General features: G+C 38.4%; 1 protein-coding gene across 1 annotated transcript in view; it reads left to right on the forward strand.

The window, feature by feature from the left end:
• LOC131406510 (endophilin-A3) overlaps positions 1-23575 on the forward strand; it is a 536830-nt gene that overhangs the window by 415162 nt on the left and 98093 nt on the right. The window contains exon 24 of the mRNA XM_058542566.1: positions 1584-1713. Within this exon, the coding sequence (XP_058398549.1) occupies positions 1584-1713 (130 nt within the window). The remainder of the gene's footprint in view (positions 1-1583; positions 1714-23575) is intronic.

Below are 23575 nucleotides of genomic sequence, written 5' to 3' on the forward strand. Positions count from 1 at the left end.
TGTTGGTTTAAGGCCCACCCACTCCAGCTCCAGAAAACATTCCAAAATAGTCTCTGAGTATATTTTCTAAAAAATTTTGACTACAAATTAAAATATATGTGAAAGATAACTGGATTTTTCTCAGATTAAAAGTAAATAAAATCTGCTAGAAAATGAACATCTATGTCCCTGTAAACTCACTAAGGAAGTTTGACATTTGCAAACGAGAACCAGAGTTCTTAAGTTGTAGCAGTGTCTCCTTATGTCTCAAGGTAGCCTATGTTTATTAAAAATACTTCGTGGAAGATGCATAGAGATTTAAGACTGCATCCTGCTATGGCCGGGAACATAAAATTACAACTGAAGAAAGAAGGAGAAAATTTAATGGAAAGAACTGAACATCACAAGTATATATTTTATATGTATTTTTGGCCCATATTGCATTCTGTAAAATACTATAAAATGGTTGAATTGAAACACGACATTTGGAAAAAGAACCACACTCTTATAGCATAATGGAATACACATTCTCGCATGAAACTAAATACATTTGCATATTTCAAATAGCATAGTCAGTTGCTCTTATAGTTATTATTTGATTTTTTTCATCAAAAGTTTTATTTCTGTTTTGTTCAGTTGTCATTTCCCAATAATTCTTTTTGTCTCAGCAGACAAAGAATAGTCATTGAGACATGGGCTTTGGGGTCAGACAGACCTGTCTGGCCTCAAAGGAAAAAAGATGCCTGTGAAATTTCGTATTTGAACAAGGAGTGGTCGTTGCTTTGGGAAGCCGATTGGCTGTATTGCATTTTGGAATTTCCAGAGGACAAAAGAAATAGCACTGAATTAGGAGGGAGGAAATCTAATTTTTAGTTTTGAATCAACCACTTTTTTTGCTGTCTTAATTTCTCTCTACACCTCAGTTTCCTTATTATTAAATTAATAAAATGGAGATAGTGATACCATTCTTTTCACCTCAGAAGATTATTATGGGATCAAATAATATATTTGAAAGTACTTTTACACCCCACAGTGCTTTTCCAATGGGAGGTATTGCTGTTTTTACCAGAAATGGAAATATTACTAATTAGAGTAATAGTGAACAGGAACTCAAACCATAATGGAAATTTTAATAAGGATTATATGTCAAATTTGGCACATATGCAATGACATACAGAAAATGTTATTCTTTAGCAGCTGATATGAAAATTCCTCTCAGGAAAACTGTTGTGTGTCTTTGGAAGGAACAGCTTGATGATTCATTTGAGGGAACTCCTAGCTTTGAGTACATTTAGAATGCAGGTAAGTTTGAAACCAGATTGGGAGTTGGGGATGCTCCTTAATGTTTCAAGGTGAGTATATTTGGGGGAGAGGAAAAAAGGGGCTGAGCTTAAAAGGTGACCGAGGGAATATCAGAGACTGGGAGACTTCAGAAAATGCAAAGTTGTTTCCTCCCACCTGTATCCTGAAATGCAGCCTGCAGCCGTGCAATATAGTCAAAAGGGCAAAGGCTTAGGAACGAGAAGTCCCAAGACCCTATTTTCTCTTTTCCCACCAGAAATTATTCTCAGTCATTTGCATTTTTTTCTCTTTCCAACCTCCAGGCCATCAAGAAGCCATAGCAGTGTGCTTACACATCCAGACCCAGCAGACCGTCAATGACACCTTGTGCGATATGGTCCACCGTCCGCCAGCAATGAGCCAGGCTTGTAACACAGAGCCCTGCCCGCCCAGGTATGTGCTGTCTTATGCTCCAGGACACACTGTGTCTGGATGGTGTGCCTGCTCCTGCAGGGAAGCACAGGAGACTCCCAGGTTCACTCAAGGTGGATCAGCTGAGCCTGCTTCGGAGCTCTCTGTTCTCTGCCCAAGTTATGCTCCAGCCGGATTCTTGCATAGATGCACAGATACTGCCATGTTGAGCAGGAATCCCCTGTAGCCTGACTTTTGTTTGCGTCAAACATGGATGAACATAAAGTAGCCTGCTGCTGGCAAAACCATGAGGGCAACAGGTTTATTCTCTTTCTCCTCTCTGTCTCTTTAAGTGCACTTCTTCACTTAATGCCACGTCAAACAGCACAGGATCTGAGGTAGAGTTAGCACTGGTACACAGTAGGTGCTCAATCCATATTTGTTGAATAACTGAGTGATCTCCTATTTGTTACCTAGAACTCTCAGTGGTGTGTTAGTACCCTTCCCATTGACCTGCCTTGGATCTCAGGTTGTACGGTGTAATGTTACAGGCCCCAAAGAATAGGTGAGGATGACTTCTTATTGGTCTCCTTGGTTTGAAAGTTTGACCTTAAAAGTTAATCTTGAGCCGGCTCTGATGGCCTAGCGGTTCAAGTTCGGCGTGCTCCACTTCGGCAGGCCGGGTTAAGTTCCCCGGCATGGAACCACACAACTTGTCTGTGAGTAGCCGTGCTTTGGCGGTGGCTCACACAGAAGAACCAGAAGAACTTACAACTATACACAACTATGTAATGGGGCCTTGAGGAGGGGAAAAAAAGGAAGGAAAAAGGAGGAAGATTGGCAACAGATGTTAGCTTAGGGTGAATCTTCACCTGGGGGACAAAAAAAGGGAGTTAATCTGCTTCCTTTCTTAAGTCCCTATAAGATCCTGAGGAATTTTATCGGAAGGGAGGGTAGGTTTTCCCCATGTTCCTCTATCCCCGAGTGTTGCTGGCTACAGAGAATTATAACTCAGCATCGCTGGTTTCTCACATAAGACCTTCCAGAATCCAACCCCCAACTGTTTCCTTCCTCTCCCCTTTACCTTTATTCCCTTGACCACCCTTCTGTGATAAGAATCACTTGCCAAAAACCGAGAGCTCATTCTCAGTCACCTCCCCTCTCTCTTTGCCAGATTCTCTTTCCTGCCTCTTGGTAATTGTATCGCCCGTCCAATGAGGTACCTTTATTTGCTAAGGGAGTTTTGCTATGTCTAGGCCTCTAAGTAATTGAGGAAGGTTATTGTCTCTTCCTGCCATACTGGAGTAACGATAGTGTATTTTGTGTTTATTCAGGAAATAAGCTGTGCTTCTGGAATTCTCTTGACCCTTCCGATTTTGATTCCATGAAATGTGTTGGCTGTGATGTAGAAATGCCTGCATTGATGGCCTGAGGGTGGTGAGGGTGGGGATCAAGTAAGTCAGACCACCCTAGAAATCCAGCCCTCCACATTCCTGGAGATGGACCCTTTCCTTGTGAGTCTTGGTCTCTAACCTGCACAGTCTTGGGAGGAGGCCAGCTCCAGTGTGTGCTTCATCCTTGGTGAGACCACACCGGCAGTGAGCCAGGCACAGGGTTTTATATCCATTACAATATTTCATACTTCAGTTGTAGGCTAAGGAAATACCAGGAACTTCTTGACTTGTGTCAGAGACTTCTTGATGTGCTTAGCTGAGACGATGCAGTAAAGACCTTTACTTTGGTGAGCAAGGCTCAGAGACAGTGTAGGAAAATCTGCTTCCCTATACCTCCCACTCCCACCCCTATCCCCAAGCTTATTGCATTCCAGAGCAATCCACGCTAGAATACTAGCAGAAGAGTGCAGAAGAGACGGTACAGGTAGGTTTTAGGAAGGTTTGAGCTAAGTCAGAGTCAGGACACCCACTTTGTCAAGTGTGTCCAGAGCTTTCCAAGAACATCAGTATGTGGGAGTAGTGCTGAATATATATCTACTCGGAACGTCCCTTTTATCTTTAGATAGATGGCATTTATGCGAAGTGTATAAACCTTAGTAATCCAAATTACTTATCTAAGTTTCTCAGTTTTTGTTATTCTAATATTGGAACCACTGACTCAGATATTTTTGGAAAAACCAGTGTTTCTATTTTCCTTCCCTGCCACATCCCTCCCCTGAGGCTGTGTAGATGGAAATAGATGACTACCTGTCTGAACCGGAAAATATAGGGAGGAGAAAAAAACATAGTTTACCATCTCAACATATTTTCCTGTGAAATTAGAATCATGTACTACATCCCCTTTCTCTACACTAGCCAGCACTCTCTTTCTGGAAAGGTAACTGTAAAAGAAATGGTTTGGAATTTGCACAAACTTTAAATAGTGGCTGCAATTTGGCTAAGCATGAAATTCTCATAGCCACGAACAAAGAAGAGTAAAAGAAAGAAAATAATACACAAAATTTGGGGATATAGTTTATTTCTAGATTCAAATCTTATTCCATATCAACATAAAGCTAGTCTTCACCACAGTTCTGTCTTCTATTTCTAATCCAAACCAATGACAAATGAGGATATGGGCAAAAGTAGACCAGATGACAACTAAAATAGAAAATGGAAACAGATGACAGCATAAAAGGCACTTCTGGTGAGAGTGATTTGCATATCACAGGATTAAGAGGGGCTGAGAACATCGATGAAACTCAATTTTGTTTATGTACAAATCACCCTGTCATGATCTATCACTGAAAGTGAAACAGCCATAATGTATCATCATAATTTTTTCAGAAAAAAAAAGGAAATACAAAACAATTCATTGTCTCTTCATTCTAAGAATTAGTGCACACAGTTGCAATTACAACCTAAATTATGTTCAATATAAGATAACTTGATTTCATGATTTTTAGTTTAATTTTTCAAGACTGAGTCGAAATCAAACATTTTTCCCACCATTTATCATAAAATTTGAGTCCCTTATTTAGAGTGGATTCACATTAAGTGGCTTTTTATGGTTTCAATTCTCCTCCAGTAACATGGGAATGGCATTCTTGACAACTTTCTGCACAGTATTTTGTAAATCTGCCCTATCCATTCCTAACGGCCACTGCCTTAATTCAGATGTGTTTTACTTGAACTATTTCAATAGTTTCTGAATAAATTCCTGCTTCTCGTGTTTCCTGCTCTGACCCATATGCACATATATGACTATGAAAGATCTTTCTAAATTGCAGAGTGACCATGTGAACCTCCCACATAAAACCCTTCAATGACTTTCCTATACCTATAGATTAAAATCCACGTTCTTTACTTTGGCATATGAATCAGCTTCCTTGGGCTACCATAACAAAGTACCACAAACTAGTGGCTTAAACAACAGAAATTTATTGTCTCACAGTTCTGGAGACTAGAAGTCCATAATCAAGGTATTGGCAGGGTTGGTTCCTTCTGAGGGCGCTGAGGGAAAATCTGTTCCACGCCTCTCTCCTAACTTCTGGTAGCCTCAGGTGTTCCTTGGCTTGCGGATGGTGTTTTCCCTGTGCTCTCATATTATCCTCCTTCTGTATATCTCTTTGTCCAAATTTTCCCTTTTAATAAGGACACTGCTCATATTGGATTAGGGCCCACTCTAATGACCTCATCCTAACTTGATCATCTGCAAAGAGTCTGTTTCCAAATAAGGTCACATTTACGGAGACTAGGAGTCAGGACCTCAACATCTTTTTGAGGGAAACAATTCAACCTGTAACAGCATATAAAATCCTTTGTGACCCTGGTTTTGGGTTCTTGAACCATGTCTCCTGTCACTACCACCCTCACCACACACATACACACACACACACACACACACACACACGCACGCTTACCCTGAGGAACTTGTACAGCAGCCACACTAAATTATTCCCTAGGACCCATCTCATGCTCATTCATGCCTTCTGTGCCTTTGCAAATACCACACCCTCTGCCTGGAGCTCTTCTCTACTTTGAAATAAGTTAATTCTCTCCCATAAGAGTAATCATTGGCTCACTTCTCACTGGTATAATGAAGTCCAACGGAATGTGAAATAGGAGCCTAACCTGAGACACCTGATAGAGAGGAACTTAAGAATCAAGAGAATGGAGAATGGGTCAAGGACACAAGGTAGAGCCCCAGTTCAGACAAGTCCCCTAGCTCTCTGGGCCTAGGGTCCAAATCTGAATGACAAAAGGCGTTAGACTTTATGGTCACCAGGGTCCCTTTCATCTCCAATCTTTCATTGTTGAGTTTTACTCAACATGTTTCCCTTGCATCTTCAGAACTGTGGCTAGTCTTTTTGCAATTATCCTCCTGTCTGCTCATGAGTAGTTTGTTTTAGTTCTAAGAACAACATCCTTTGCTTGCCCTGCCCAGGAGGTCAAGGCAGGGTTGAATTTGGTTTACAGTTCTGTCCTTCCTTTGCTCACCAAACCAGAGTGAGATTTCACAACAAGTCTGGAAACTATTTCTTAAGGTTGCTGCAGGAAGCATGCTGGTTTATTCACGCACCAGCCCATGTGCAGTATCCCCTTCCCCCATCACTGTGCCTCAGCAAGAGTTTTTGCACATCATTTTCTTCAGCAATGGCTTGCCCACAGAGCTTCCAAGCTAGGAATAATAGAGCACACAATATGTCTTGGCCACTTTGCAAAATTAAGAGTCTGTTTTTATGCGAAGGGAAATACTATTCCTCATTTCAAAGTTGCAAATTAATAAACTTTTCGAAGGTTGAGAGTTACATTGGGAAAAAACCAGCAGAGACAAAGGGTTGATGCCAAAATAAAGGTAAGTTTACAAAAATGTTTTCTGTTCTAGAAACTGGTGGTGTAGGAGTAACAGGAACAGGGTGTTGCATAATACTTTCCATACAAATATTTACTGACGCCAAGAGCAATAGCAGTAAAATATCACCCCAGGGTGAAACTTACCACTGAGATTGGGTTGGACAGTCAGCCGATCTTTATTTACCCAAAGGCAAATGTATTTGATGTGTTAGCCTGGACTCTCCAAGGTGGGGTGTTGTGTGTTTATTTGCACTTATGAGGTTACTCCCCCTGGTCTTTCCTACAACTGCTGAGTGTCTGCTATTTATGGAGTTTGCTTTTTCCAGGAGAGTACCAGGAGCTTGTAGAAACATGCAGGGTTACATAATGGTCCCACTAGTCTGAGGAGAGCCTTCTTCTCTGACAGGACTCAACACTGCTAGGGAGGGAATAGGAAAGCAAGAGACAAGAGTGATGGTTTCTGTGCCAACTTCTTACCCAGTTCTTGAATTTTAAAAAGATCTGTATTTAGTCTATTGTCTGTTAATAAGAAATTGTTATCCATTTCTTGAATAATAATGGTTCCATTTTCAGTCCCTTGTGCATCTAATTGATTCTTCATCATTTTTGAAAGATGATCATCCTGATTCACCCCAAATAAGTTACATATTTAAGCTGAATTGTTTTAACAGTGAAACAAAAGCCTTCTAATTATTTAGCCTTGTAGTCTGATTGTCATCAAAATGTGACCTATATGTCTAGTGGTGGTGATTTCTCTCGCCTCTAAAGCTACTGAAAATTTAGATATAATCAAGCATAGTCTAACTAATTAATAGGCTTCCAATTAAGATGGTATTTAATTTCAGATTATACTCCAAATACAGATCAATGATAGATACAGATATAAGGGGGAAATTAAAACCACATACCCAGGGCAAAATCATGAAAGCAACTGCTGGGACTAGGAAAGGAATGGAGGTGTGAAGTGTGAGAGGAACTGGACCTGAGGTTCTTCTGGGCTTCAGGCCCCAGAGCAGTTGGGGTAAATGAGAGTTCAGTTCCTGTGGATAGTAGGGACTGAACATCTTCCTTTTGATTCATGAGAAAGACCCAGATTCTCTGCTGCTTTGTGAAAGGAAGGAGAAAAAAAGCTGATCACAACCTGAAGCCATTGTTTATCTGAGCCTGCTTACCCAGGGAGGTGGAAGACAGACACAAATAGAGGCTTTAACCAGATACAATCCTAAATTACCTGTTGGCTCAGTGGTTGGATCTTCAGTGTCTTTACCATGCTTCTGTGCCACATTGTCCATATAAGACCTGGTTCTAGACTGGAGACCCTGGAGGGCTAGATGGAGGCAAATGAAACTGTAGACCGGGAGGGTTAAGACACAGAGAAAAGGATAAAGGGAGGTGGAGAGAGAGAAAACCCCCTTCACATTGAGCCTGCAAATTGAAATTCCAAAGCACATGAATAAATCTAATTCTAATGAAGTTAGTCAACAGAGTCACCAGTTGAAAGATGAATTCACTCCAGATGAAATTAAAACACAAAGACAATCTAAGAAAGACTATAAGCTAAGTGTTATTAGGATCCTTGGAGATATAAATTAATAAATAATGTCCATATAAAGAAGAAATAGAAATAGGCAGAAATGTAGTAAGAATAGGTGAGTATTAAAAACAACAAATTAGATAGCCTAGAAATGAAAAAAGTCAATGAAATTAAAGAATAAACCATAGACAATTGAAGAAAGAATTGGTTACTTGAAGATAGTGCTGAGAAAGTCAAAATGGACCAAAGCTGAAGATTTGGGGAAAAGAGAAGAAAGTTAAGAAATATGGAGGTAATGGCAGAGAAGCAAAATATTAAATAAACTGTTTACTAAAACTTAAGAAAATTATCCACTCCTAGTATCAAAAGAAATAGATGAAAATAGATCCCCACTTAGATATGTAATAGTGAAACTGCAGAAAATGAAGGATGACAAGAAAATCTTAAAAGCTACCAGACGTGAAAGACAGATTAACCACAAAGAACTTATCAACAACTGGAGTTTCCAGAAAACAAAGGAATAATATCTTCAGAGTACTGAGGGGAAATCATGATCAACGTAGAACTAAACTCGCTAACCTATTATTTCAAGTATGTGAAGGTGACATCCATTTTTAGCTGTGTGATGGACTAGATATCCTGAATGCCCTTCTGCTAAAAGCTTCTAAAATACTGAGGAAAATATGTAAAAATAACTTGAAATGTAGAACTAAGCTTCTAAGAAAGTACAGGAAATCCTCAGAAGCCAAAAACTAGCTGAAGCATGAATCTAGAATGGTAACCCAGTAATAAAGTAAGTGCCTCTTGGGGACAGCTGCCAATCTCAGTCATTTAGACCTTTTGGCTTAAACAGTTTTTGCCTGGCACCAGATAAGTCGTTGGACTTGCAGAAAATAAGAAGTAGAATGTAGATCCCCATATAAAGCCAGGGTCTACCTCAGTGAAAAAGCAAATTAGAAAAAAAATATCCACCCCAGAAAGAGAGATGATCAGCAAGGAAAATGATCTGTCTTGGCTTTGCCTCTGAGTGGAAGGAATCAAGAAAGTCTCCCCTGCGTTATACTAAGTGAAAGAAGCCAGACATAGAAAGACAAATATGTATGATCTCACTTATGCGTGGAATCTAAGATAGTCAAACTCACAGAAGAGAGAGTAAAATGATGGTGGCCAGGGGCTGGAAGGAAGGGAAAATGGGGAGGTGATAGTCAAAGGGTACAAAGTTACAGTTACACAAGATAAATAAATAATGGAGTTCTACTGTAGAGCATAGTGCCTATAGCTAACAATGCTGTATTGTATACTTAAAATTTGGTAAGAGAGTAGATCTCATGTTAAGTGTTCTTACCACATGCAAAATAATGATAATGATAATAATAATAATAATAAAGGGAATGGAAGGAAAATTTGGGAGGTGATGGATTTGTCTGTGGCCTTGATGGTGGTAATGGTTTCATGGGTGTATACTTATCCCCAAACTCATCAAGTTGTATGTGTTAGATATGTACAACTTTTTACATGTCAATCATACCTCAATAAAGCAAGTTTTTGTGTGTGTGTGAGGAAGATTAGCCCTGAGCTAACATCTGTTGCTAATCCTCCTCTTTTTGCTGAGGAAGATTGGCCCTGGGCTAACATCTGTGCCCATCTTCCTCTACTTTATGTGGGATGTCGCCACAGCATGGCTTGACAAGCGATGCCTCGGTGCGCGCCCGGGATCTGAACCCTCGAGCCCCAGGCCGCTGAAGTGGAGCATGAGCACTTAACCGCTATACCACTGGGCGGGCCCCAAGCGGTTTTTTTCCAAAGCCGCCGCTGAGAATTTCAAAGCCACAAGTAGCCCTTTATATAGGAATGGGTTTTATATTCACTCTGACTGTGTAATCTGAAAAGTTAATTCACATTGGTCTTGACAGAGGTAATGCAAATCATGTGTGGAGGCATGTATCTTTTACCCAGAACTTAAAATTCCCACAAAGACCTAGTGGGCATTAGCTTGTAATCAAAAATCAAAACCTCATGAGGAAATAATGTATGGGAATCCGTGGGGAACCAGATAAACAGAGCATCAGATATTGGAATTATCAGATACAAAATATAAAATGTTTGTTTAAAATATTTAAAGGTATAAAACAGGAAATGAAAACCTAAGGTAGAAACAACAAACTATCAAAAATACTTGGAATATTATTTTTTAAGAACCAAATATTAGGTCTAACCATATGAAATTTCCAATTTTATCCATCAAAAATGGTCAAATGTTGGCAATTTCATATGATTCAACCTAATACATTATCTAGAAGTTAAAAATATAATCATTGAAATTTAAAAGTCATAGACCAGAGTAAACAGGTAAAATAGAAGAGAAATCTGAAGAAATTTCCCAGAATAAAGCAGAGAGAGCAAATGGGTATGTAAAATATGCACTAGAGGTAGGCGATACAGAGGAAATGTTGAGAAGGTATAGCATATATCTAAATGGAGCTACAGAAAAAAAACAACAGAGTTAATATTCAAAGATTTAATGGCTGAGAATATTTCAGAATTAATGAAAATTATGAATCTGGAGTCATGGCAAATCTCAAGCAGGAAGAATAAAAAGAAATACACACCTAGATACATGGTTGTTAAGCTTTACAACTCCAAAGGCAAAGAAGTTGTCTCAAAAGCAACCAGAGAGAAAAGATCTACAGGAGGAACAATAACAACAAAAACTGACAGTTTTCTTCTCATCAGCAATAATCGAATATTCTCTTCAAATGGCTTAGAGAAAATAACTGTCAGCCTGAAATTGCATACTTAGTGATACAGTATTTCAAGGACGAAATAAAGATAATTTCAGGTTGTAAAAGTATCTCCTTATACAGAAGGGGTCAGCAAACTGCAGCCCTATAGCTTATGTGAGGATTAGATGAGTCAATACATGAAAAGTACTTAAAAAAGAGCTTGGCACATAGTAAGTGATCAATAAATATGAACTACTATTTTATTAGATATTCTAAGTGAACAAAACCAGGAGATTTTACTATCAGCAAACTTGCACTGAAGATAATTTTATAGGATGTATTCATTAAGCAGGAAATTGATCCTCTAAGGAAGTTCTGAGATACAAGAATGAAAGAGGAGCAAAGTACATTGTAAAGTAGTTAATCTAAAAAAAAAGTCACTGACTGTTCAAATCAATAATAATATCTGATTTATGGATTTGAAAAAGAAACAAACATTGGACAACGCCTTGTAAAACTCGGGTGAGGGGCCTTGAATGGAATTAAAGTGCTTTAAGTCCCTTGTGCTATTTCTGAAGATAGAAATGATTTTTATTAATGCTAGAGTTGTTAAATTAAATAGGCCCTTTAAAATTCCAAGGGTAACTCTAAGAATGAAAGATGGCAGAGGAGAAAATAGAATAAAAAATATAACAAACAAACTCAACCAATCCCCACAAAAATCTTCAGGAAATAATTAAAATAAGAAGTATGGAAAAATCAAGAAAAACAGAATTCTAGACAACAATAACAGATGAGAGTATTTCAAGATTGCTAAGAAGTCCTTTCATCTTGATCAAGATAAAGATGGAGATAGCAAATAACTTTAGACTTTGTTATCATTTATAGTGATGTATGTTAAAATTTATAGTGATGTATGTTAAAATTTAAGGGTAAGTGCTAAGTGAATATAAATACTAATTTATATATTCATCTTTTTTGCATTTTAATTGAATTTGTAAAATTTCTAGAGTTAAAAAATAGTCCAGTGCTGGCCCGGTGGCATAGTGGTTAAGTTCACACGCTCTGCTTTGGTGGCCCTGGGTACGCACATTCAGATCCCAGGTGTGGACTTATGCACTGCTCATCAAGCCGTGCTGTGGCAGCATCCTACGTATAAAATAAAGGAAGTTGGGCACAGAAGTTAGCTCAGAGCCAATCTTCCTCAGCAAAAAGAGGAAGATTGGCAACAGATGTTAGCTCAGGGCTAATCTTTCTCACGCACAGACAAAAATAATAATCCAAAACTTACTTCTCCTTATATTAATCAGGGCTCTTTGATGCAAGCTGTATAAACTAATTTTAGGTAACTTAAGCTGAAAATAATTTTATTAGAAAGATATTTGGCAGCCCACAGTAATAACAGAAAGGCTAGAGAACGAGGTTCATAATAAAAGTGGCATGAACCAAGGGAGGTCAACTGAAGGAAAACACAACTAAGGTCAGATCAGAGGTCGTGTCTGGTTAGATATTGCTGGGCCATTACCATCACTAGACATTTTACGATGATTTTCCCACCAAAGCCTGGTCCCATATACCACTTCCACTCAGTCGTGGTCCATTTCTGGTCACATCTGACTTTATGACTTTGTGTATCAGATGATGTCCATTTTATGATGGACAGCTTAAGTCACCTGCTCATCAGTTGGATCATGGTCAGATGTTCCACCATAGTCAGGCCTTTAGTATCTAAAAAGGTCCAGAACTAGGCAGCAGCTATTTCTTAAAAGGAGCTTTGCTATGCTATAAAAGGTTAATTTTTATGGTATGTAAACTATATCTCAGTAAACTTGTATAAAAAAAGGGAACATTGCACTCCTGAGGCAGTTAATAGTTTACTATGGCATTTTCGTTTTTGTTTTCTCTGGAGTTGATAATTGCCTTAATTTTTTTGTTTGCTTAGTTTCTATGATCATATCATTAATTTATTCTCAAAATATCTACCAGAGTTTAAATATCCTCTCAGTACATTCTCACACATCACATATTCTGTTTCATCCTTTTCTTGGGGATATCCCTATTTGAGCCTTCCATCGTCCTGCTCCAAATTGGACTGGTTGCTCTCCAGACTTGCTGAACAGCTTTTGCCTTCCTTCACTCTCATCTTGAGGGTTCCTTGTATCTTTCTTACAATGGATTCTTTGTTTTCCTCATTTCATGTCCCGTGTATTCCTCTCTCTTAGATTACTCACCATTTTTTGTTGGAGCACATAAGTCCAGGAGCTTCCCAAGAAAGCTAGGAATTAAATTTTTTGCTCTTGAATATCTGAAAATGTCTTATTATACTTTAATACTTTGGCTGAGTATAGATATCAAGGTTGCAAATCATTTTCCCACACACAGTGTTTTTAAAGCGTCGCTCCATTCATTGAATTCAAACATCCAGTGCTGCTGTTGAGAAGTATTTTGCCACTTAGATTTCCCATGCTTTGTGCTTGACCTGTTTTATTCCTTCTGAAGACAATGGGACAATGTTATGTGCTTTGGTATAGTTCATTTTTATCTATTGTGCTGGAAATTTGGGAAGACGCTTAAAATACAAATACTTCTTTCCATTTTGAGAAATTTTCTTGAGGTATTCTTTTTTTCTGAATCTCCTATTGTAGGATTTTGGACTTCCTAAGCCGACCTTATTTTGCATTTCTTTTCTTCCTACTTTTTGAGAGTTTTCTTTACTTCTATTTTTCGCCTGATCTCTAAAATTATTTATTTATTTATTTATTTTAATTTCCAAGAGTCTTTTAAGGTTCTTTGTAGGTTCCTTTTTTAATTGCAATCTGTTTTCATTTCATGGATACAATATCTTTTGTTTCTTGAGAATATTAATTATGTTTTATTTTAGTTTAGTTTATTTTTCTTCTGTACTCTGCATTGTATCTGTTTTCTTATGCATGTCTGTTTTTGTTTCTTTTTTCTTAGAGGTTTTCATCAAATATTTTATGTTCCTTGACCATGCATTCATATTTAGGGATGATACACCAAAAAAGCAGATTGGAAGCTTGGTGTATATGGACAGAATTTGTTGAGTGGTAGCCTTCGCTTAGAGTGATCTGAATGGGGAGGTCTGTTTCATGGCGAAGCCTTCCAACTTTGTTCTTTGCTCTCAAGCTAGTTAAAATTTCCTGTGAGGATTTCTCTAATCTTTCGTCTGAGAGTGGGGAAGGGGTAGAAGCCTGGCTGACAGTGTTTTCTCTGAGCCAAGTCAGGGGAGAGGTCTGGCAGTCTCACCTGAGGATATGTAGACCTTCACTTAATCCTTTTTTTCAGTACAGTCATCCACTTTTAGCTATTCCTCAAGTCCTTAAGTAACCCCCAATCTTCTGCTGAGTGTGGGAGAATAAATCTCCTGCATGCCTAGGACAGGCAAAAAGAGTTCAGATTTGTATACAGACTTCCCACAAATCTTTTTAGCATCAACTATACCTTACTTCTAGAAGTATCTTGTGTCTGACCCTTTTATGGCTTCTTGCTACCAGACTTCCCCAACTACCACCTTAGTTTTCAGATTTCTCCAGGCTGCTAAGTTAATCACTTTTCCTTCTTTTCTTCAACTTACAAAATGTTTCGGCTTCGTCTCTCACAGTCTCTTTGTCTTTGTGGATATATGCATTTTTGCATTTGTTTAATCCCATTTTAGCCCTTTATTGTCTTTTTAGTAGGTATTTTTCTGGGTATGAGTGGAAGAGAACAGAAGTGAGCACATGTGATCAATCTGCTAATTCCTGGATCGCTATCAGCCCCTAAGAATAAAAAACCAAACACACGCATACTTATGTTAAAGTCTTTTTCATACTCTGAACGTCAAGTGAGTATAATATACGTAAAGCTCTTAAAAGAAAGTATGGGAAATAGTGCTATACAAGTATTGCTATTGTTATTTCTGTTTCTTTAGGGGAGAATTCTCTCATCTGTTGAGTGTGTTTGCTATCTTGCATGTCATCAATTTTTTTTCTCTCACTGGACCTTTTTGTTTGCAAGCTCACATTGAATGGGAGTTATGTGTTCCTATCTGGAGGTTTTGTGGTTATCTGAATGAATACCTCTTCCCAATATCTGAAGATCAGAACCAGATCTCATATTGCTTCCTTTGGGTTCTCATTCCAGGAGAAATGTTGCAGGACCCCTCCCAAAATTATGTGATAGCTTGACTTATCAATAGTATGTCCATTCTTTCATGTCATCCCAGGCGCCTGCTCAGTACCAGCCATACACACAGGCTACAGCTGAATCTTTGTTCTAGCCTTCCGTTATGGGTCAGGGAGTCTCACCCTACTCCATTGTTTCTAGAGGCAAGCCTAGTTGCAGTCACCCACCTCACTGTGGTGCTATTTGTTTAAATTCCATGTAGAAACTGGAGTCTCAGCTGCCATTGCAAGTTTCCAATCCTGGCATCCAGTAAGCCTGGAGAACTTCAGTCTACTTTACCACTGTGTCTCCATTTGATTTCTGGTCTACTGAGATGTTTATTTTGTGTGAGAGAATGTATTCACCCTTATGTCTTTCTTTAACCATTATTGCTATTTTTGGGGACAGAGGGGAACTCAATCAGCTATCTCACTCTTTTCTCCTGCTCTCCCACCCCCACCCCACCACTTGATTTTTGGATTCACTTATTCAGATTAAGAAAATTTTTATCATGAATATCTGCTGAAATGTATCAAATCTTTTTCTGCCTCTATTGAAATGATCACATAATTTTTCTCATATATTTTGTTAGTGTCATAAACACTGATTGATTTTCTGAGATTGAACCAACTTTACCTTCCTAGAATAGACCCAACTTGGTCGTGATGTAACATTCTTTTTGTATATCACTTGATTGCTAATATTTTGTTTAGGATTTCTACCTCTGTGTTTATGAGAGATGTTGGCCTAAATGAGCTGGGAAGTTTTCCACCTTTTAATGTTTTCTGGAGAGTGTGTGTTACGTTGGAATTATTTAGGCCTTAAATGTTTAGTAGAATTTTAAATTTTACCAAAAGCACCATGTAAGCCTGGAGTTTATTTTTTTTAATACTTTAAATTATAAATTTAATTTAATAGATATAGGACTATTCAGATTTCTCTCCATTTTTGTGTTAGTTTTGATGTTTGTTTTTGTATGAATACTTTCAGTCTATGTAAATTTTAAATTTGTTGACATAATAGTTTTATTGTACACTTATTATACTCTTATTATAATTTTTAATGGTTTGAGATTCCCCCTTAAATTCTTTTTTTTATTTTGTGAGGAAGATTAGCCCTGAGCTAACATCTGTCGCCAATCCTCCTCTTTTTGCTGAGGAAGACTAGCCCTGGGATAACATCCGTGCCCATCTTCCTCCACTTTATATGGGATGCCACCACAGCATGGCTTGACAAGCGGTGCGTCGGTACGCACCCGGGATCTGAACCTGCAAACCCCAGGCCGCCAAAGCGGAGCGCGTACACTTAACCGCTACCCCACCAGGCCAGCTCCCCTGCCCCCTTACATTCTTAATGTTGATAATTTATGACTTTTCTTTTTTGTTCTTCAAATTTCACCATGAATTTATCAATTTTATTAGTCTTTTGAAGAGCCAACCTTCATTTTGTTTCCTAGTTCATTCATATCTGTTCTCATCTCTTCTGCTGTATTTGGTTTAATTTACTGTACTTTTTTAAATTTCTTGAAATGGATACTTGGATTATTATTTTCAGCCTTTCTTTCTTTTTATTTATTTTTTTATTTTCAAAACAGTTTTCTTTAAGAGAAAGACAAACACTGTATGATCTCACTCATATGTGGAATATAAACCAACACATGAACAGAGAAAACTGTACTGTGGTTACCAGGGGCAGTGGGGGTGGGGGGTGGGCACAAGGGGTGAAGGGAGTCATATATATGGTGATGGACAAACAAAAATGCACTACCCAAAATTTCACAATGTTAAAAACCATTAAAACATCAATTAAAAAACAAAAAACAAAAAAAAAACAACAGTTTTCTTTTTCTATTGCAGTAACGTGGGTTTATAACATTATATAAATTTCAGGTGTACATCATTAGATTTCAATTTCTGTATAGATTACATCATGTTCACCACCCAAAGACTAATTACAATCCATCACCACTCACATGTGCCTAATCATCCCTTTTTCCCTCCTCCGAACCCCCTTCCCCTCTGGTAATCACCAATCCAGTCTCTGTCTCTATATGATTGTTTGTTGTTGTTTTTATGTTCTACTTATGAGTGAGATCATATGGTATTTGACTTTCTCTCTCTGACTTATTTCGCTTAGCATAATACCCTCAGTGTCCATCCATGTTGTCACAAATGGCTGGATTTTATCATTTCTTATGGCTGAATAGTATTGCATTGTGAATATATACCACATCTTCTTTATCCATTCATTCCTTGATAGGAACCTAGGTTGCTTCCAAGTCTTGGCTATTGTGAATAATGCTGCAATGAACATAGGGGTGCATGTATCTTTACGCATTGGTGTTTTCAAGTTCTTTGGATAAATACCCAGCAGTGGAATAGCTGGATTGTATGGTAGTTCTATTCTTAATTTTTTGAGGTATCTCCATACTGTTTTCCATAATGGCTGCACCAGTTTTCACTCCCACCAGCCGTGTATGAGTTTCCTTCTCACTACATCCTCTCCAACACTTGTTGTTTCCTGTCTTGTTAATTATAGCCATTCTGACGGGAGTGAGGTGATATCTCATTGTAGTTGTGATTTGCATTTCCCTGATAGTTAATGATGTTGAACATCTTTTCATGTGCCTGTTGGCCATCTGTATATCTTCTTTGGAAGAATGTCTGTTCAGGTCTTTTGCCCAGTTTTTGATTGGGTTATTAGTTTTTTTGTTGTTGATACGTATGAGTTCTTTATATATTTTGGAGATTAACTCTTTATCAGATATATGGTTTGCAAATATCTTCTCCCAATTGTTAGGTTGTCTCCATTTTGTTGATGGTTTCCTTTGTTGTGCAGAAGAATTTTAGTTTGAAATAGTCCCATTTGTTTATTTTTTATATTGTTTCCTTTGCGTGGTCAGACATGGTACTTGAAAATATGTTGCTAGGACTGATGTCAAAGAGCGTACTGTCTATGTTTTCTTCTAGGTGTTTTATGGTTTCAGGTCTTACAGCAGTCTTTAATCCATTTTGAGTTAGTTTTTGTGTATGGTGTAGGATAATGGTTTACTTTCATTTTTTGCATGTGGCTGAATAGTTTTCCCAACACCATTTATTGAAGAGACTTTCCTTTCTCTGTTGTATGTTCTTGGCTTCCTTGTCGAAAATTAGCTGTCCATAGATGTGTGGGGTTATTTCTGGCCTCTTGATTCTGTTCAGTTGATCTTGGTGTCTGTTTTTGTGTCAGTACCATGCTGTTTTGGTTACTATAGCTTTGTAATATATTTTGAAATCAGGGAGTGTGATACCTCCAGCTTTGTTGTTTTTTCTCAGGATTCTTTTGGCTATTTGGGGTCTTTTGTTGTTCCATATAAATTTTAGGATTCTTTGTTCTATTTTAGTGAAAAATGTTGCTGGAACTTTGATAGGGATTGCATTGAATCTATAGATTGCTCTGGGAAGTATGGACATTTTAATTATTTAATTCTTCTAATCCAAGATCATGGAATACCTTTCCATTTCTTTGTGTCTTCTTCAATTTCTTACAACAATGTTTTATAGTTTTTGGTGTACAGGTCTTTCACCACTTTGGTTAATTTATTCCTAGGTATTTTATTCATTTTGTTGCAATTGTAAATCAGACTGTCTTCTTAATTTCTCTTAATTTCTCTTTCTGCTACTTCGTTGTTAGTGTATAGAAACGCAACTGATTTTTGTGTATTGATTTTGTATCCTGCAACTTTACCATATTTATTTATTACTTCTAAAAGTTTTCTGGTGGATTCTTTAGGGTTTTCTATATATAAAATCATGTCATCTGAAAATAGTGACAGTTTTGCTTCTTCCTTTCCAATTTGGATCCCTTTTATTTCTTTTTCTTGCCTGATTCCTCTGGCTAGGATTTCCAATACTATGTTAAATGGGAGTGGTGAAAGTGGGCATCCTTGTCTGGTTCCTGTTCTTAGAGGGATAGCTTTCAGTTTTTCGCCATTGAGGATGATATTAGCTGTGGATTTGTCATATATGGCCTTTATTATGTTGAAGTACTTTCCTTATACCCCCTTTTTATTCAGAGTTTTTATCATAAATGGATGCTATATCTTGTCAAATGCTTTCTCTGCATCTATTGAGATGATCATGTGATTTTTATTCTTCATTTTCTAATGTGGTGTATCAGGTTGATTGTTTTGTGGATGTTGAACCATCTCTACATCACTGGAATAAATCCCACTTGCTCATGGTGTAGGATCTTGTTAATGTATTCTTGTATTCGATTTGCTAGTATTTTGTTGAGGATAGTTGCATTGATATTCATCAGTGATATTGGCCTGTAATTTTCTTTTTTGCATTGTCCTTGTCTAGTTTTGGTGTCAGGGTGATGTTGGCTTTGTAGAATGAGTTAGGAATCTTCCCCTCCTCTTCAATTTTTTGGAAGAGTTTGAGAAGGATAGGTATTAAGTCTTCTTTGAATGTTTGGTAGAATTCACCAGGGGAGCCGTCTGGTCCTGGACTTTTATTTTGGGGGAGGTTTCTGATTATTGTTTCAATCTCCTTACTGGTGATTTGTCTATTCAAATTCTCTATTTCTTCTTGATTCAGTTTTGGAAGGTTGTATGATTCTAAGAATTTATCCATTTCTTCTAGATTATCCAATTTGTTGGCATATAGCTTTTTTAAATAATCTTTTGTATTTCTGAGGTGTCCATTATAATTTCTCCTCTTTCATTTCTGATTTTATTTATTTGAGCCTTCTGTCATTTTTTCTTGGTGAGTCTAGCTAAAGGTTTGTCAATTTTGTTTATCTTTTCAAAGAACCAGCTCTTGGTTTCATTGATTTTTTTCTATATATTTTTTTAGTCTCTATTTCATTTATTTCTGCTCTGACTTTTATTATTTCCCTCCTTCTACTGATTTGGGCTTTGTTTGTTCTTTTTTTTCCATTTCCTTTAGGTGCACTGTTAGATTGTTTATTTGAGATTCTTCTTGTTTGTTGAGGTAGTAGACTTGTATTGCTATAAACTGCCCTCTTAGAACTGCTTTTGCTGTATTCCATAAATTCTGGCATGTCATATTTTCATTTGGCTCCAGGTATTTTTTGATTTCTCCTTTGATTTCTTCATTGACACAGTTGTTGTTCAGTAGCATTTTGTTTAATCTCCACATATCTGTGGCTTTTCTGATTTTCTTCCTGTAGTTGATTTCTAGTTTCATACCGTTGTGGTCAGAAAAGATGCTTGGTATTATTTCAATCTTCTGAAATTTATGAAGACTTGGTTTGTGGCCTAAAATGTGATCAATCTTGGAGAATGTTCCATGTGCATTTGAAAAGAATGTATATTCTTTGCTTTTTGGATTGAATGTTGTGTATATATCTACTAAGTCTGTCTTGTCTAGTGTGTCATTTAAGGCCAGTGTTTCCTCATTGATCTTCTGTTTGGATGATCTATCCATTGGTGTAAGTAGAGTGTCAAAATCCCCTACTATTATTGTGTTGCTGTCTGTTACCCCTTTTATTTCTGTTAATAATTGCTTTCTATATTTAGGTGCTCCAATGTTGGGTGCATAGATATTTACAGGTGTTATATCCTCTTGTTGGATTGTTCCCTTATCATTATGTAGTGCCCTTCTTTGTCTCTTGTTATAGTTTTTGTTTTAATGTCTATTTTGTCTAATATGAGTATTGCTACCCCAGCTTTCTTTTCATTGCCATACACATGGAGTATCTTTTTCCATCCCTTCACTTTCAGTTTGTGAGTGTCTTTAGGTCTAAAGTGTGTCTCTTGGATGCAGCATATATATATGGGTCTTGTTTTTTTATCCAATCAGCCACCTTATGCCTTTTTTTTTTTTCACCTTGTGCCTTTTAATTGGACCATTTAGTCCATTGACATTTAAAGTAGCTATTTGTAAGTATGTACTTACTGCCATTTTTTAAACTTTTTTTCTTGGTGTTTTAGTAGTTCTTCTCTGTTCCTTTCTTCTTCTCTTGCTCTCTTCCCTTGTGGTTTGATGGCTTTCTTTAGTATTATGTTTGGGTTCCTTTCTCTTAATTTTTTGTGTATTTATTATAGGTTTCAGTTTTGTGATTACCATGAGGTTCATATATAATAACCTATGTATATAGCAATCTATATTAAGTTGATGGTCTCTTTAGTTTGACATCTTTCTAAAAGTTCTACTCTCTTACTCCCCTCCTCCCACATTTTATGTTTTGGATATCATATCTAACCTCATCTTTGTGCGTTTATATCTATTACCCTGTTATCATGGAAATAGATAAATTTTTCCTATTTGTGGTCTCTTTCCCCCTTAAATAAGTTCCTTTAGTATTTCTTGTAGGAGTGGTTTCTTGGTGATAAAATCCTTTAATTTTTGCTTGTCTGGAAATCCCTATCTCTCCTTCCATTTTGAATGATAACCTTCCTGGGTAGAGTATCCTTGGCTATAGGTTTTTTCCTTCCAGCATTTTAAATATATTGTGTTACTCACTTCTAGCCTGTAAGGTTACTGCTGAGAAGTCAGCTGATAGCCTTATGGGGTTTCTGTTGTATGTAACTTGTTGCCTTTCTCTTGCAGCTTTTAGGATTCTCTCTTTATCTTTAATTCTAGTCATTTTAATTATTATGTGTCTTGGTGTGGGCCTCTTTATGTTTATCTTTTTTGGTGCTCTCTTTGTTTCCTGTACTTGGATGTCTGTTTCCTTCCTTAGGTTAGGAAAGCTTTCAGCTGTTATTTCTTCAAATAGATTCTCTGCCCCTTGGTCTTCTCATTCTGGGACACCTATCATATGGATGTTAGTGCACTTGATGTTGTCCCAGAGGTCTCTTGGACTGTCCTCACTCCTTTTAATTCTTTTTTCTTTTATCTGTTCAGCTTGCATGATTTCCTTTAGCCTTTTGTCCAGCTCGCTGATCCATTCTTCTGTATCCTCTACTCTGCTTTTGAGTCCTTCTAGTGAATTTTTCATTTCCGGTACTGTATTCTTCATTTCTGATTAGTTATTTTTCATATTTTCCATTTCTTTGTTGACATTCTCACTGAGTTCATCCATTCTTCTCCCAAGATCAGTGAGCATCCTTATGATTCTTTGTTTGAACTCTTTACAGTAGATTGCTCATTTCTATTTCATTTAGTTATTTTTCTGGGGTTTTGTGCTGTTCTCTTACTTGGAATGTATTCCTTTGCTTCCTCGTTTTGCCTCTTTCCCTGTGCTTGTGTCTGTATATTAGATAGATTACCTACATCTCCTGATCTTGGAGACGTGACCTTATATAAGTGATGCCTTATGAGGCCCAGCAGTGTGCTTCCCTCTTGTCACCAATCTCAAATGTTCCAGGAGTGACCCTTGTGTCAGCTACATATGTCTTTCTGTTGTGGCGGGGTTGCTGTTGCCATAGGTGTCCAGGGAGGCTGAGCTGTGCTCCTGGCCCACTGATTGTAAGGCTCACCTGTTGTGGTCCCTTCAGTCTCTTTATCGCGTGTGGGGAGCCACAGCACAGTTGGCTGCAACGTCCAATAGCACATTCCTGTTGCAGTTTTTCTAAGTGAGTAGGCTCCCATTGTGGCTGGATGTTAGGCTCAGGTGCTTACAATTGCTGTAGGCCTCCGGTTTATAAGGCTCTTGTCAGCTCTCAGGATTGCAGCTGGTAGGGGCTGGCCCCAGGCAGGGGAGCACTCAATTGTTTCAGGCTTTGGAAGGTGGGGCCGATCCCCTATGTGGCTGTTTGAGAAACACAAGTCTTCTGCAGGTGACAAACCCCACTGCCCACTGGGCCACACACACCATCGACACAGTCCTGCCCTGTACACACGCAAGTGGACCGAGTTTCCCCATGACAGAGGCCCCACACACTCCCCCCATACCCCACACACTCCACCTGCTCCTCACCCATGCCCTGCCACACATAGGTGGACCCACTTGCCAGGCTGCAGAGAATCCAGGCACCTATCCTATGCAGACCCACAAGTTGCCTGAGGATTGTTGTTGGGTGGGGCCAGTCCCTAGGGTGGGCCACTTGCCCTGGATGAGCTGTATTAAATTGGTGCACTAGTGGGTGGGGCAGACCCTGGGTGGAGAGCCCAGAGGGAGAACTCCAATGGTGTCTGCCAACGACTGTGTCAGCACGCCTGCTCTAGGTCACAACAATGGCTGCTGCCAACATCTCAGTCCTGGAGAGGTCTCACTTCTCACCAAGATGCACCTGGAGCCTATCAGGTGAGTCTCTTTTCACCGAAGGACTGTGCACCTTTCTTTCTGGTGATTTTAGGTAGCTTTCCAAAATGGGTCAATTTATGGGTGGGCCCTTTAAGAGCTTGCTTAATTTTTTTTCTTATGTCCAATAGCTTTTCTGGGGGTATTCCCCATTGTTGTTAGTCACCAGCAAAGCCAGATATTATGACACTCATCTCAGTTGTGCTGGGTCCAAAAAATGCTTTTAGCGGCAACAGTCCCCCCCCTCAGTCCCCCAACTTCTCCAGGGAAGGTTATGTACCTTTGGATTGCTCCCAGGTGGCTGTGAGGCACTGTCGCTTGTGAAGGTGGCTTTTATTCTCTCCAGAAGGGAATTTCTGTCTATTCCACCTCAGTCAGGACTGTCATGTGTTGCAGGGGTTCCTCTTATCCAGTTTTCGGTTCTCTCTCAGGGGTAATTCTTCCAAGATTAGTTGTAAGTCTGTTGTGTCCGTGGGAGGAGGTGAGTTCAGAGTCCGCCT

This window comes from Diceros bicornis, chromosome 5, assembly GCF_020826845.1.
Source record: "Diceros bicornis minor isolate mBicDic1 chromosome 5, mDicBic1.mat.cur, whole genome shotgun sequence".
In the NCBI taxonomy this organism is placed as follows: domain Eukaryota; kingdom Metazoa; phylum Chordata; class Mammalia; order Perissodactyla; family Rhinocerotidae; genus Diceros; species Diceros bicornis.